Below are 13,446 nucleotides of genomic sequence, written 5' to 3' on the forward strand. Positions count from 1 at the left end.
ACAAAAAAAAAAAAAATTACTAAGCCCAAGTGTTTGAAATATTCCGAAAAACGAATTTGCAATATATAGTAGTAGGACTAGTAATAAATAGTCATCATTGGCAGGTGTGCTGAAAAGTTAAGTTTGGATTCTGATTTCATACTAGATCCCATACTAGAATCTATTTGCCTTCAGTCCCTACTTCACTGTTAGTTTATGGGATTTTATTTCCCAGTTTATCATCCTCTTTTCAGCTAATTATAAGTCTAAAAAGTAACAGCATATCTCTTCTAAACAAGCCACACAATTTGAGGTACAGTATTGTTTATGACTATAGCTCAAACGGTGCGGGACAAATTACACACTTAAGTTAACATCTAAAGTATGAGCAATAATAATAGTTATGCTTGCCTTAGCAAGCACCACTAAAATCTATAAACGGATCAAAAGCGGGATACTGTCAAACCCCACAGCACAGAAAAATCTAGATTTATATGAACCCAAGGTTGACACATCATTGTTAAACCACTGTGTCCTATACTAAGAAAAACATCCCTGTCAAATCTGTGCTGTTGACTGCACCCAATGAAACTCACCATCATAAAAGATTACTAAATACGAAAAGATATTTTTCTTGAACTGGGACAACATGCAAGGGCATAAGCGGAGAGTTTCATTTCATGCTAGAGTCAACAGCTATATAGTATGCTAGCAATCTGCACTTTAATTTAATTCCACCACATTTTTGCCCACTCTACATGATTTCGAGAATACTTTCACTGTCAGACACTTTCACAGCAAAGGAAAAATATCCACATGGACCCCATTTGAGTCAATAAATCGTATTTACTTTTAAAACAGGCACTATATGTCTTACATTCTTAGAAAAAGCAGGTAACACTTGGACATTGGAAATCTCACAAAAGCAGCATATGTAAGAACTTATATAAGGCTTTTAGATTAGAGCCGTGTCTACAAGGCCAAAGAAAAGTTTTCCATAGTGCAACAGGACAGGGATCCATAAGAGTCTTTGTTGTGTGCATCTGTGTGAAAGAAAGAGCAGGCTGGTGTGAAACCACTGAAAGAGAGGCCCATTCAAGCCAGTCTGCGTCATTACATTTCAGCAGAGCTCTCCATTTTTCATTAGGCCATTTATCCCAGACACGGATACGCGAGCGCACACATTCCGCTCCATTACTTCGAAGCCATATTACACAGAACCGTGCATCACTGCCGCTCAATCGGAAAAAACACCAGCCAGTTCTGAATGGAACGAACACGTGTGCGCACACCTACCTGATTTGAGGAAATGGATGTCGGTGACACCTGCATACACCTTGTGCCAGATGACACCACACATTCACATACCAAACGAGCAAGACAAATCGGAATCTTTCTACTTATCTATTATTATCTATCTACTGATTTTGGATTTTATACTTATTTTGGGTGAGGGAAATCTGTGCAATGGATTTAAAATGTACCAAACATTACCAGACAAACTCCAAAAAGAAAAGAGAAAAAAAAGATTTCCTTCTAAAGGCCCACACACATTCTGGAACAATGCCATTGCCCGAGAGCAAGCACAGTCACTTTATCAGACAAACTCATTGTAATTGGTCACAATCGCACTTTGCTTACTCTGTGCCGCTGTGCAAATCACTGAGCTGCAGTATGTCATTCTGTTCACTCTTAATACCGGCTCTGAATGGAGCTTGCCTAATGGTTAAGGATCAGGGCTTTTAAAGGAAAGGTCACAGGTTCAATCACAAGTAGGGTGACAAAATTGCTGAGATTACTTATCTAATGGAGCAATCTGTACAATTAGAGTACAACAAATTGGATTAAAAAAACATCCACTTAGTAGCAAATAAACATGCTGTTCTAATGATTACATATTACCAGGCCCAAAAAAGAATCTGCACAATTGTTCTGTTCTCTACACTGATTTTGGTGGACAATCTGCAGAATGGAATAGTGTGTGATGGAAGTACCAATCCTGAGGAAATATGTGCACAGATTTTGTGTGGGCCTGCATATTTCTTGTCTGTGTAGCAAAGTTCATCATTTTCTGCTTTATTATGAAGCACTATGCATTTTAAATGTTGATCTTCTTTGTGTTTGTATTTTTCTGTTTCACTGTATCTGTAAAAATGACAACTACACTACTGTTCAAAAGTATGGGGTCGGTAAGTTTTTGAAAGAAGTCTCTTATGCTCACCAAGGTTGATAAAAAAAATAAAATAAAAAAAACTGTAATATTGTGAAATATTATTAGAATCTATTTCATATATTTTAAAATGTCAGTTGTGTCATTTGATGAATAGAAAGTTCAAAAGAACAGCATTTACTTGAAATATTTATAATGTTCCATAAGATTTCTGCCTGATTAATCTAAAAAGTATTTGTTTCTTTAAAATTTATATTTCTGAATGGTAGTGTGCATATTTTTGTGTTTTATTTTAAAGCTGCACTTTTGTGTTTTATTTTAAAGCTGCACTAAGTTTTGCCTCTTTGTCGCCATCTCTGTTCAAAACCTGCAATTGCAGTTATTTGCAGAATTATAATCTTTAAGTGGGTTGTACCTCGGCAGGACTCCTCAGCGCGCATGAATCTAACGTTTTGAGAAGAATGTGTGGCACAGATTGTAGTCTTCGAAGTATGACCAAAATAAGAATTTTCAATGGAGAATGTCATCTGAACAAGTAAGTAACAAATCTGCCACATTTGTTTTGACCAACTGAGAAAAAAGAAAAAAAAAACAGAATAAATCGCACTACCATGGTGATTAAATCTATCGATCACTCATTTCACATAAAACCGTGCAAATTATTATTATTGTTATACTTTGGTCTCAAATTGTTAATGTTAAAAACATCAGCATCGCATGACTATGTGTATTTAGTGTGTATTAGTATTATCTGTAGATATCATTTTCTGTACAGTCTAATCTCTAACGTTAATTTGTCATACCATAGAATCTGCAATCTAAACGATAAGTTTAAGTATTCCAGCTGCTGTTAAGGTATTTATAGTATTTATAAGATCATTTATAGTATTCCAGGCTATAAATGATCTGCCACCGGCAGCATCCTCACATGCCATATAGCCTACTAGCTGGGACTTTTTCTTCATGTAAACAGACGTGGCATAATGATGCAAAGAAGAAGGGCAGCATGCTCAAATTTCCCGCGGAAACCCACCAGCACCACCCGAATTAGAAAACATTTTTAAAAGCTTACCGTTGTGAATCGGGCTATGGTAAGGAGATAGTTTTGAACACTGGCTGGTTATGTACTTGCTCAAAAATTGATTCTGGATCATTTTTAACCAAAAAAAAAAAACGTTATGGACAGCAGCTTTAATAACATAAAAAGCAGAGAAAATAAAGATTTTTTTCGGGGGAGAAATGCGATCAGGACACACTGTAGTTTAGATTCAAACTCGCATCTCCGATAGGCTCAACAAGTGTGAAGCATACAAACCACAAGGCCACGGCTCCAAAAACAGCGCTATAAATATTAACATTAAAATAGCAGTTAGTGTACCAGAATCTTTAGCTCTATGTCACCAGCTTTGTTGCTGATTCCCAGTGAATACTTCATAATTAAACAATTCATTTTACATGACCTGTTTTTCTTTGGCCTTTCGAGGTTATTATGCATTTCTTTCACGGGTGAAGGAACAGCAGATGTAACAACATTAACATGGCTTTGCATCTTTTTGTCTGTATTCTGAAGGAGTGACTAAGCTACTGTGCTTGTCAAAACCAGCCATCTACAAACACTGAAGTGTGTCAAAATAGGCATTCTAATCTTCTGAGATGAAAAACTGCTCATTCATTCTCACAGCTCTCCCTCACTCTCTTCTACACACACACACACACATACAAAGACATGCGCCCAGACAAACACATCAAATAAAGCACAGATTTCAATGTGCCAGCATTATTAGGCTTTGCCAGTGATGTTTTCATGTCCTCTATGCCAGTAGTTCTCAACTTGTCGGTTGTGATCCAAAAATGTTCCACTGCAAAAAGCAAGGGAATAAATCTTGCAAAAAAAAAAAAAAAAACAAGGGTAACCAACTATGTAAATAATTGAAAAATAAATAAAGCAAAATAAATCAGCTCATCTCCAATTTTTAAAAAGAAGAAAAAAATATTTGCCATGTCTTTTGTTTGTGACATCACAGACCGTGCATCCAATCAAAACCTGTCAAATGGTAGAAACATGTCAAATTGGGGAAACATGGGTAGGTTATGGAGTGAACTCATCCTAGAAAAACATAAGAAAATATCTTGAACTCTCCCATGGTTCTTCCTAATCTATTTAAACATCTGCTAAGGTTTTTTTTCCCAAGTCACTGTGGTTCATTTGACTTGTTCACTATTTGTAAAGCTGCTTTAAATAAATCTGTATTGAGAAAAGTGTAAATCAAATCTAACTGAACTAAACTAAACTGGATTACATTGATTTGAACAGAACCAAATTAACTTTAATTCATTTTAATGAATGAAAATGAATTAAAGTGAAATGAAGTAAACTTTAATCAAAATAAAATTATTTGAATCAAATTAGCTTCAGTGGCATTAATGAGCAAACAATAGCTGAATGTGTGTGCGCTGATGTATAAGTCATGTGAAAGAATATTTGCACCTATGTTTGTGTGTTTGACAGCAAGTTTGTGTGTGATCTGAGAGGCCCGAGGTGGCTCTCAGAGAGACAGCAGGACATCTCCTCCCTCCAGCATGGAGAGGCATAATTGAGACAGAATGGCAGGTAGCACAGAGACACACGGCTTGAAGGAGAGGATGGATTCAGAGAGAATTTTAGATCAGCGTTGCTCCCTCTCCACTCTAACAGCTGGACACCCTGCAGATACACTACATCCATGAGTCACTCTCACATGGTGCTCTCAGTATCCAGATTAACACATCTACAAAGCAAGCAGTATGATGGGACAACAGCAAAACTATAACCCTCTCGCTATAAAAAAAGCTTTGTTTAGGTTAAGTATATTCATTTAATGTATTATTTATGCAATATGTAACATAATTGGGTAACAATCATGCATTTTTTTTTTCCTTTTTTTGTTTTCAGTATCACCTGCTGCTGTCATCTTCCAAAAAGAAGACACTTGAAGGCTTTAAATCCAAAAAGCCTTCAAGTGTGCTTTGTGGATTTAAGTGCTCACAATCCACAGTGAAGGAATGAAAAAGAAAGTGTATTCTTCTCAAAACTACAGACAGAAAATTAATGAATATACAGTACATGGTATAAACAACCATTTAAATAACAGCAAAAAAGTGGAACATATTGATAAGATATAACAAAATAATAAGAACCTAAATAGAGGAAAGCACATAAACACTTACAAGGTCAAAAATACATCTTCCTGGATAAGAAATAACTGCCAAACACAACAGCAAAAAAGGGCGAACATTAAAGAACCTTCAGCAATTAAGACTACTTTTTGAAATCTGTTTCAAGAATCCCTTCAATTATTTATAGGTGAGTCTCAACTATTTTCTTTCATTTGCACATTTAAGACTTTCCTTCAGCAGAAGCAGCCTGTTCACCTCAGTGTCAGGAAAGATCGGAACACAAGATCTGAAATGGCCATGATGGAGATTGTTTACTTAGAACAGCACTGCAAGAAATAGTCCTAATTCAATTTTCTTTCAAGTGGAAACAAATCTAAATGGAAAAAGTCAAGGCAAACTGACAGATTAAATATTGAAAGCATTTGAAAAACGAGGCAAATGTACACACATGCAAATAGTTTCTCATCACTAGCGTCAGAAACCATAAAGTGCTATTTATCAACTATTTATTACTAAGCTCTTGCTGTTGTCTCTAGCTCAGTTTGACTCCTTTGAGACCATGAGTTGAATATGTTATCTAGTGTCAAATTTCACTACATGCGCTTTCCCAGAAATCGGGCCAGTTCAGTCAAGCCTTCAAATACCTGCTGTGCTGCTGGGGTAATCACATCAATGAAACATCTATCTACTGTACCGAACTAAATAACTCATGGAAAACTGCCTAGAACAAAACTGAGAATGATCTCATCTTTTAAAACCCACATTCATACTGACTGATCACTTCAGCTTTAAAAGTCAACACGAAACAATTCACAACCCATTTCACTTCAGCAACGTGATGCATGTAGGTGTTATTCAATAAGAAAAATTAGGCATGGACTTAATTGGATTGTGACAATAGGGCATTACATATGAGAACGGAGTCACACTTGAATTCCTTCTGAAACTCATCTGGTACACATTTTTGAGGAGTCTTTCTGACCGGAATATGGAGACTGCAGGTTTGGCTTGCTCTCAAGAACATCTTAATGTATCACAATGGTATTGTGATACATTTATTTTTTCCAAATATATTGGAAATTACTTTTATTGCCATTCATTTCAATGCATCAAAAATAACAGGCAATGAATTAAGAAACTAATGAGGGTCAATTCTAATTTCATGTTTACAAACTTTGAGTGAATCCACTATTCATTTGGCAGAATTGAGTTGCAAACAGTGTGGACTATAAACTATTAAGAGTGGTTGCACTCACACTGCAAAGGGTCTTTCAGCGTTGGGTGCAGGAGGGCTCTGGGGGTCCCATTGAACAGGCTCAACCTAAAAAAAGAAATGATGGATAAAATAAAAGTAAAATAAAAATAAGTCAAAATACTTGGAAATGTATACATGTTGTTATGATGTTATGGATCAAATATACACTACCGGTCAAATGTTTGGGGTCAGTACGAATTCTTTTTACTAAAGTAGCACTGCCCAAAAGCAACACTAACAGATAAAGTTTCAGAGGTGGCTGCTTTTGTGGAACATGTGGAAGGAGGGGAATGTGTTTGGTGGCATGAATTTAAATAAGACAACAAAAAAAAAAAAAAAAAAAAAGAAAACTCAGTGGGGAGTGGACCCATCCAACTCATTTCAGAAGTCCACCACATTCTGGTGTTGTACAGATATTTTTCATTTTTCAGTACAACACTGACAACATGAAATTACAGACTCATTAAAAGAGGCACACATCCAGTTCTTTCTTCTGCTGAACAGTGGGCCAATTAAAACCACTTTATTCACTCTTTATTTGTTTCAGCATTTGCTGCATAGTGAATGAGACTGTGCTTTGGAGTCTAAAGGAGTGTCATTTTTCTGACTCTTGGAAATTCCCATTCTGCACTGCTGGTGTTGACCATTACCTGCCCTCTCCCTGAGTGATGCTTTTGTCTGTGCGACCTGTGAAGAGCTGGAGGAGCCCGAACCCTGATCCCACTGCATCCTGGGAACCGTCTGCCCTGGTAGACAGAGACACCAACTCCACCACTGCCACCACAGAGTTCAGACACAGGGAAGTGTGGAAGTAAACAACCTTGAGAGAGAGAAAAAAAAAAAAAAAGATAAGATTTTTACTTTTTTTTTCCCCACTGTAAACATTGTTTGCTCATGCAAAATCAAAGTCAAATTTATTTGTATAACGCTTTTTAACAATACACATTGTTTCAAAGTTTTATACGAAATAATGATGTTAATGTTTATAATAATTTAATATCTTCATGCCTTATGCTCTTCATGCCACATTTAGCAGATTAGAGCTGGCCGATAATAATGTTTACATTCTGTCAACAAAGTTTAAATTCCACTTGGCTAGTTCACTTTCCATAAAGTTTACGCATTAAGTCAGTATGCGGAGAGTAGGTGGTCTTTAGTGTTCGAACACATTCAACCACATAAGCATTTCCACTAAGGACAAGCATAAAACTTTTTAGACCACGTTTAGACCACCAAATACACCTGTATTTAGAGCTGTCCACATTAGATCCAATCGATACCAGGTGGAAACAGGGCCTTGGTGATGATAAAAGCAATCAAGCAGTTAAGATATGCTACACACTACCATTCAAAAGTTTGGGGTCAGATGCATTCAATTTATCAAAAGTGACAAAAAAGACATTTATAATGTTACAAAAGATTTCTATTTAAAATAAATGCTGTGCTTTTGAACTGAAGCTTTATATTCATCAAAGAATTCTGAAAAAAAAAAAATGTATTGAGTTTCCACAAAAAATATTAAGCAGCAACTGCTTTGAACATTGATATTAATAAGAAATATTTCTTGAGCAACAAATCAGAATATTAGAATGATTTCTGAATGATCATGTGACTAAAGTCTGGAGTAATGGCTGCTGTACAGTAAATTCATCTTTGCTATCACAGGACTAAATGAAATTTCAAAATATATTAAAATAGAACAGGGCTACTTGACTTTGGTGAGTAGAAGAGCCTTTTTTTTTTTTTACAAGTTTAATCACTTGGAAATTTAATATAGCACAAGCCACACAATTTGAGGTGTTATTCTTGTCCCTAGCACAAACACTAGTTGATGAGTTATTACCCAGAAAAGTGTAAGATGTCCTAAAATCCCTTAAAGGGTTAGTTCACCCAAAAAAGCTTCGGAGCATTATGAATCAGCATACTGAATCATGATTCAGATCGCGTGTCAAACCACCAAACTGCTGAAATCATGTGACTTTGGTGCTCCGAACCGCTGATTCAACACACTGATTCACAATGCTCCAAAGCTTCCTGAAGCAGTGTTTTGAAATCGGCCATCATTATTTAAGTCATTATTTTGTTTTGTTTTTTGGTGCACCAAAAATATTCTCTTCGCTTTATAATATTAATATTGAACCACTGTACTCACATGAACTGATTTAAATATGTTTTTAGTACCTTTATGGATCTTGAGAAAGGAAATGTCATTGCTTTGAGCTATTGGATGTCAACAAAAATATCTTAATTTGTGTTCTGAAGATTAACGAAGGTCTTACGGGTGTGGAACACCATGAAGGTGAGTAATAAATGACAGAATTTTCATTTTTGGGTGAACTAACCCTTTAACATTACATACAAGCAATAATAATAGTGCTACTAGCTTTGGCAAACTCCACTAATAAAACAGTAAATAATGGAATCTGAGATAAGAGGGTGAGAAAACAGAGAGAGAAACACAAGGTTATGGACATGAAAAATTGTGGCGAAAAGTGAGAAATTGTGTAGGAGGATATTAAACCTGTAACATAACTTTATGAGAGGAAACCCAGAGGTTTGCTGAGAAAAGAACCTAAAGAGGAGGTCTGGACATAATGATTTTTTTTTTAAAAGAGCACACAGAGACTTAGTCCAGCATCCTGTGGTTCTTGAAAGAATCTCACTGGGGATCTATGAGAAAATGCAGGCCATCACCTACTATTTCCACCAGCCTCAAACTTTCTTCTGCAGAAAATACAAATTTCTCTCTCACACACTCACAAATTGTCTCACAGACTGCAAGTCGAATGTTTAGCCCAAGGAAATATTCATTTCCCAGAATAACAATAACAATGTTTTCTCACTTTAGCTTTGAAGCCAAATGAGAGATGGAGGCGTCCATTAAAGTTTAGCAACCACTGAACCAGTTTAACAATTACAAGAAACACCTACTTACACCACACCAATCAATAGCAGCAGCTCTGATTATGCAGGAAGGGCTTTTAGGGAAAAAAAATAAATAAAATCTACACAAACATCAAAGCAAATAATTCTGCAAAATAGGCAGAAGAGCAGAGCACAATCAATACAAGCACCCTGCACACGGAGCACAGCAAGTCATATTTACTTAGGTCATTTGTATGCATTATCCGAACAAGATCTCACATTTGAAAACCAATAGGAAGACCCTGTCCTTGTCCATGTAACAGCAATTACAGGACAGGCTGCTATATGTCCAAAACCTAATCATTAGAGATATTTTGCACAGTGTACTGTTTATGATATGATGTGCATTTTTATGCCTAATACTAATATTTGTGCAATATTTGTATAAAAAAAAAAATCATTAATATATATATTTTGTTGCTAATAGAATATGATGTATATAATAATGGGCTTTAATGTGTGTTTTAAGTGTATATGCACATTCATGTGGATGAGGATACTCTTTAAACTTTGTATGACAAACGTCAGTCAAAAATTCTGCCATAAATAATGTACTTTCATGTAATAATCACTTTATTTCAATTCCACTGTATTTCATGCTCCTAAAGTACCAAGCCGACAAAGATTTCAATGTGTCCATTTACAAGTGATTTAATAGCATGCAGAAGTGCTCTGGTTGATTTTTTGGGCTATGTGGGTCGATGGTACTTGAGTCTTAAAATCAGACCACAAGAGCTCCTGCTAAGTTTGGGTTGTGTGGGTTGAAAGGGTTTTAAACTTGAGGCTAGTTTAAATGCAGAGCAGAGGTTGTGCCATTGATTGAATTCATACTACTTACAGGCAGTAAAGTAGCATAGAATAAAGTATAGGTTCACAAAGATCAGAATTCCAAAGAAAACAATGACATATGATACAACCATGAAAGAAGTGCTTATAGAGTGGGTTGATTAACCCTAAAATGGGCACTATATCCTGGGGGATACAAATTTTTGAGAGGTTGTGGGGAGAGGCAGGGAAAGTGTAGGTCTCATTTCTTGGTTTCATGTTGAAACGGTTTTTTTTTTTGTGAATATTTAGATCTGTTGACTTTGTGCATACATTCTTTGTTTAGCTCACAGGCAGCATTTAAAGCTGCAGTCCGCGATTTTTCGTTTTTTTCTTTAGCGGTTAATAAACAGAACTGCACACCGTCTTGCGGAAGAACATTGTAGCCGGAGCTACTTTTCTCCGTGTGTGTCTATGGCGAGTCACGCAGTTACAGTGATACTCTGCAGCGGGTCCTACCAGACTGGTCTGAAATAATCTGAATATAAACACTTATATGTACTATAATGATTCAGGGTAAGACAAAAAAACAAGTTTGGAAAATGGATTCATGTTGTACATTCTGATTAAATAATTTTTGTAAATTTTGAACACAAAAAAAGTTACGGACAGCAGCTTTAAAAACAACATGACCACCTGTAGTGGGAAATTTACACACCTTCAGATAAAAGTTGATATATTTCACATATTCACAAAAAATTTTTTTTTAAAAGTTGTTGTTAAGGCGTTAGCTTATTAAGTTTATGCAAAAAATATATATATATTTTAACATTTTTCATAATATGTCAGTAAATGTACGAATTGACAGCAGAAGGTTTGGACTCCATAGAAGCTTTCAAAGGCGAAGGATCTCCCGAGAGGACGTCTGGTCGACGTAAAGCAGTTTGTTTTGTTTAGCATCATATTTAGGGGCATGAAAATGTAAAGTCGATGTCCCTACAAGAATGTCATGTAAGTTTACTGCAACAATGGCGCTATGTGAATTTCACATACTTTTCAAAATCCAGCGTTTAGTTGATCCTGATAAGCACTCATTGGCACAGTTGTAAACACAATGGCTTTTTTCTTCCATGAGGGGGTCTGGCATCATGACTGCTTTGTTTCCAGGTGGACTGTTAAAGAATGCAAAGCACACGTCTATCCGGAAATCCTGGATAATTCAACAAATCAGATGATGATCGCCAAGTACAGTGGTTCCCAAACTGGGGTACGCGTACCCCTGGGGATACGTGAGGTGACAAATGGGGGTACGCGAACAAAATGCTGAGTAGTTCATTTAATTCTACCATAAAATAATAATAAAATCGAGCATGTTTTTCTAACTGCCAAAATGCCGTAAATCCAGTACATTTAATCAAATTACCTCATAATTTGCAGTCAAAAATGACTGTATCCACACAAGCAGCATGTATATGATAGATTACGTGCAGAATCTGCTGCCTTAAATCGAGCTAAATTACTGTCATTCTCGACAATGCACCATTGTAAAAAAAAGGCACTTATTTAGCACTTACTCGCATGAAGAACAAATATAAACACAGATAGTGGATTAATTTCGATTTAAGACTCAAACTTACCTTGTGTGAGTTCTTGTTTTTAATGATGATAACGCAAGAATGCAATTGTTCCCAAATATCCACATGACTGCAAACGTGACATTATTATACAACAGGTAATTTTAAACACAGTACTGTCAGTATTTACTCTATTTTGCAATGAAATAATAGTTCTAACGAAAACCACAGCAGAACTACAACACACTAACGTCTGTTTCGCGAACAATTCTGCGGCTTTGAACTAATCGTGAGAGTCATTGATTCAATGATTCATTCACAGCCACTTGCTTCGTTACTGAATGAATGACTCGATGACTCACTCATAAAAAAAAAGTGACTTGCTGCCACCTTTTAGTTTAATATTTAAAAGTTTTACCATTGCATATTTCTCTATTTAACATTTTATTTAAAACATTATTTTATAAAGTCATTCATAAAGGTAAAAATATGCACTGGAAAAATCAATTTAGGGGGCAAATATTGTCCCTTAATGGTAAAGATGTGACTGCAGTCTAAGTGGAAAAGAGGGGGTACGCAGAAGGATGATACTCCCTTCAGGGGGTACTCCACTCTAAAAAGTTTGGGAACCACTGGCCTAGTAAAAATGTATTATATTTTCCAGTTTTACAACAGCGGGTCTTTGAAGGTCAACCACTATTTTTCAGCATGAAACGAGGGTCACGTAAAATTCAAAACAAAACTAACTTTTGAAAAATGTCTCCTTTCATCACTTTACCTGTCTTCTGCACATAACCTGTGTGACATGCTCTTGTTTTGGTCTTACTCTGAACTTCAAATGAACCGCAGTGAGCTGAATAAACATTCTTATATGAATTTGTACACCGAGTGTTTGCTCTCTAGTGGAAATAATGATTTGCATTGAGAAGATTCCCTCAGCGCACCAGCAGGGCTGGTTATGTCAGAGCTCTAGATACATATTTCCAATTCAAAAGGCAGGGTCTCCTCTCTTTCACTCATGCTTTGAGACTGCTTTCCCCTCCTCTCAGTCCTATAGATACAGATAAGAAAATCACATTGATGATACATCATAATGTCTTTTAAATCCATTTTTCTGAAATGCACACCATAATGGAGACCAAATAGCGTTAGAATATTCTCGACACAGTGGACTGTTGATTAAGTTTTGAAGAACAGTTTCTTTGTTTCTCTTATGCACATTAGTTATGATTCATAGTTCTAAAATAAATAATTATCATTTTAAAGAGCTGATTCAAGTGTCGTTTTAAGATCTAAAGATTACATTCAACAGCATTATTAAATTATTCATGTTCTTAAAGATAATTTTAAAGTGAGCATTAGATGAAAGCAAAGGTAATTAAATGTAAAATACGAGAAGAGATTATGCACAATACTCAATATCCAAAAATATTACAAAGAAATCTCATGTGATCATATTCAAAATGGTGAGTCACAGGCCTCCACGCATCCAATTTTATAAACCTCTGACTCTCATTAGCAGCTAATAATCTGTAAACTGTGAATCCATTCGATTGTGAGGTGAGAATATTAGCTGAAAGACAGGACAGGCTGGCATTTCAAAAACACAAACACTCATGACA

The 13,446-nt window shown here is 35.9% G+C and overlaps 1 protein-coding gene across 4 annotated transcripts in view; it reads right to left on the bottom strand.

The window, feature by feature from the left end:
• The window catches only part of nphp4 (nephronophthisis 4), a 184,772-nt gene that overhangs the window by 140,654 nt on the left and 30,672 nt on the right, over positions 1 to 13,446 (bottom strand). For 3 of the 4 annotated variants that reach the window (XM_067394737.1, XM_067394735.1, XM_067394734.1), the window contains exons 3-4: positions 7,211 to 7,380; positions 6,562 to 6,626 (exon numbers count right to left, since the gene is read on the bottom strand). In XM_067394737.1, the coding sequence (XP_067250838.1) occupies positions 6,562 to 6,626; positions 7,211 to 7,380 (235 nt within the window). The remainder of the gene's footprint in view (positions 1 to 6,561; positions 6,627 to 7,210; positions 7,381 to 13,446) is intronic. The other variant, XM_067394736.1, reaches the window with a different exon arrangement.

This window comes from Chanodichthys erythropterus, chromosome 9 (genome assembly GCF_024489055.1).
Source record: "Chanodichthys erythropterus isolate Z2021 chromosome 9, ASM2448905v1, whole genome shotgun sequence".
Lineage (NCBI taxonomy): Eukaryota > Metazoa > Chordata > Actinopteri > Cypriniformes > Xenocyprididae > Chanodichthys > Chanodichthys erythropterus.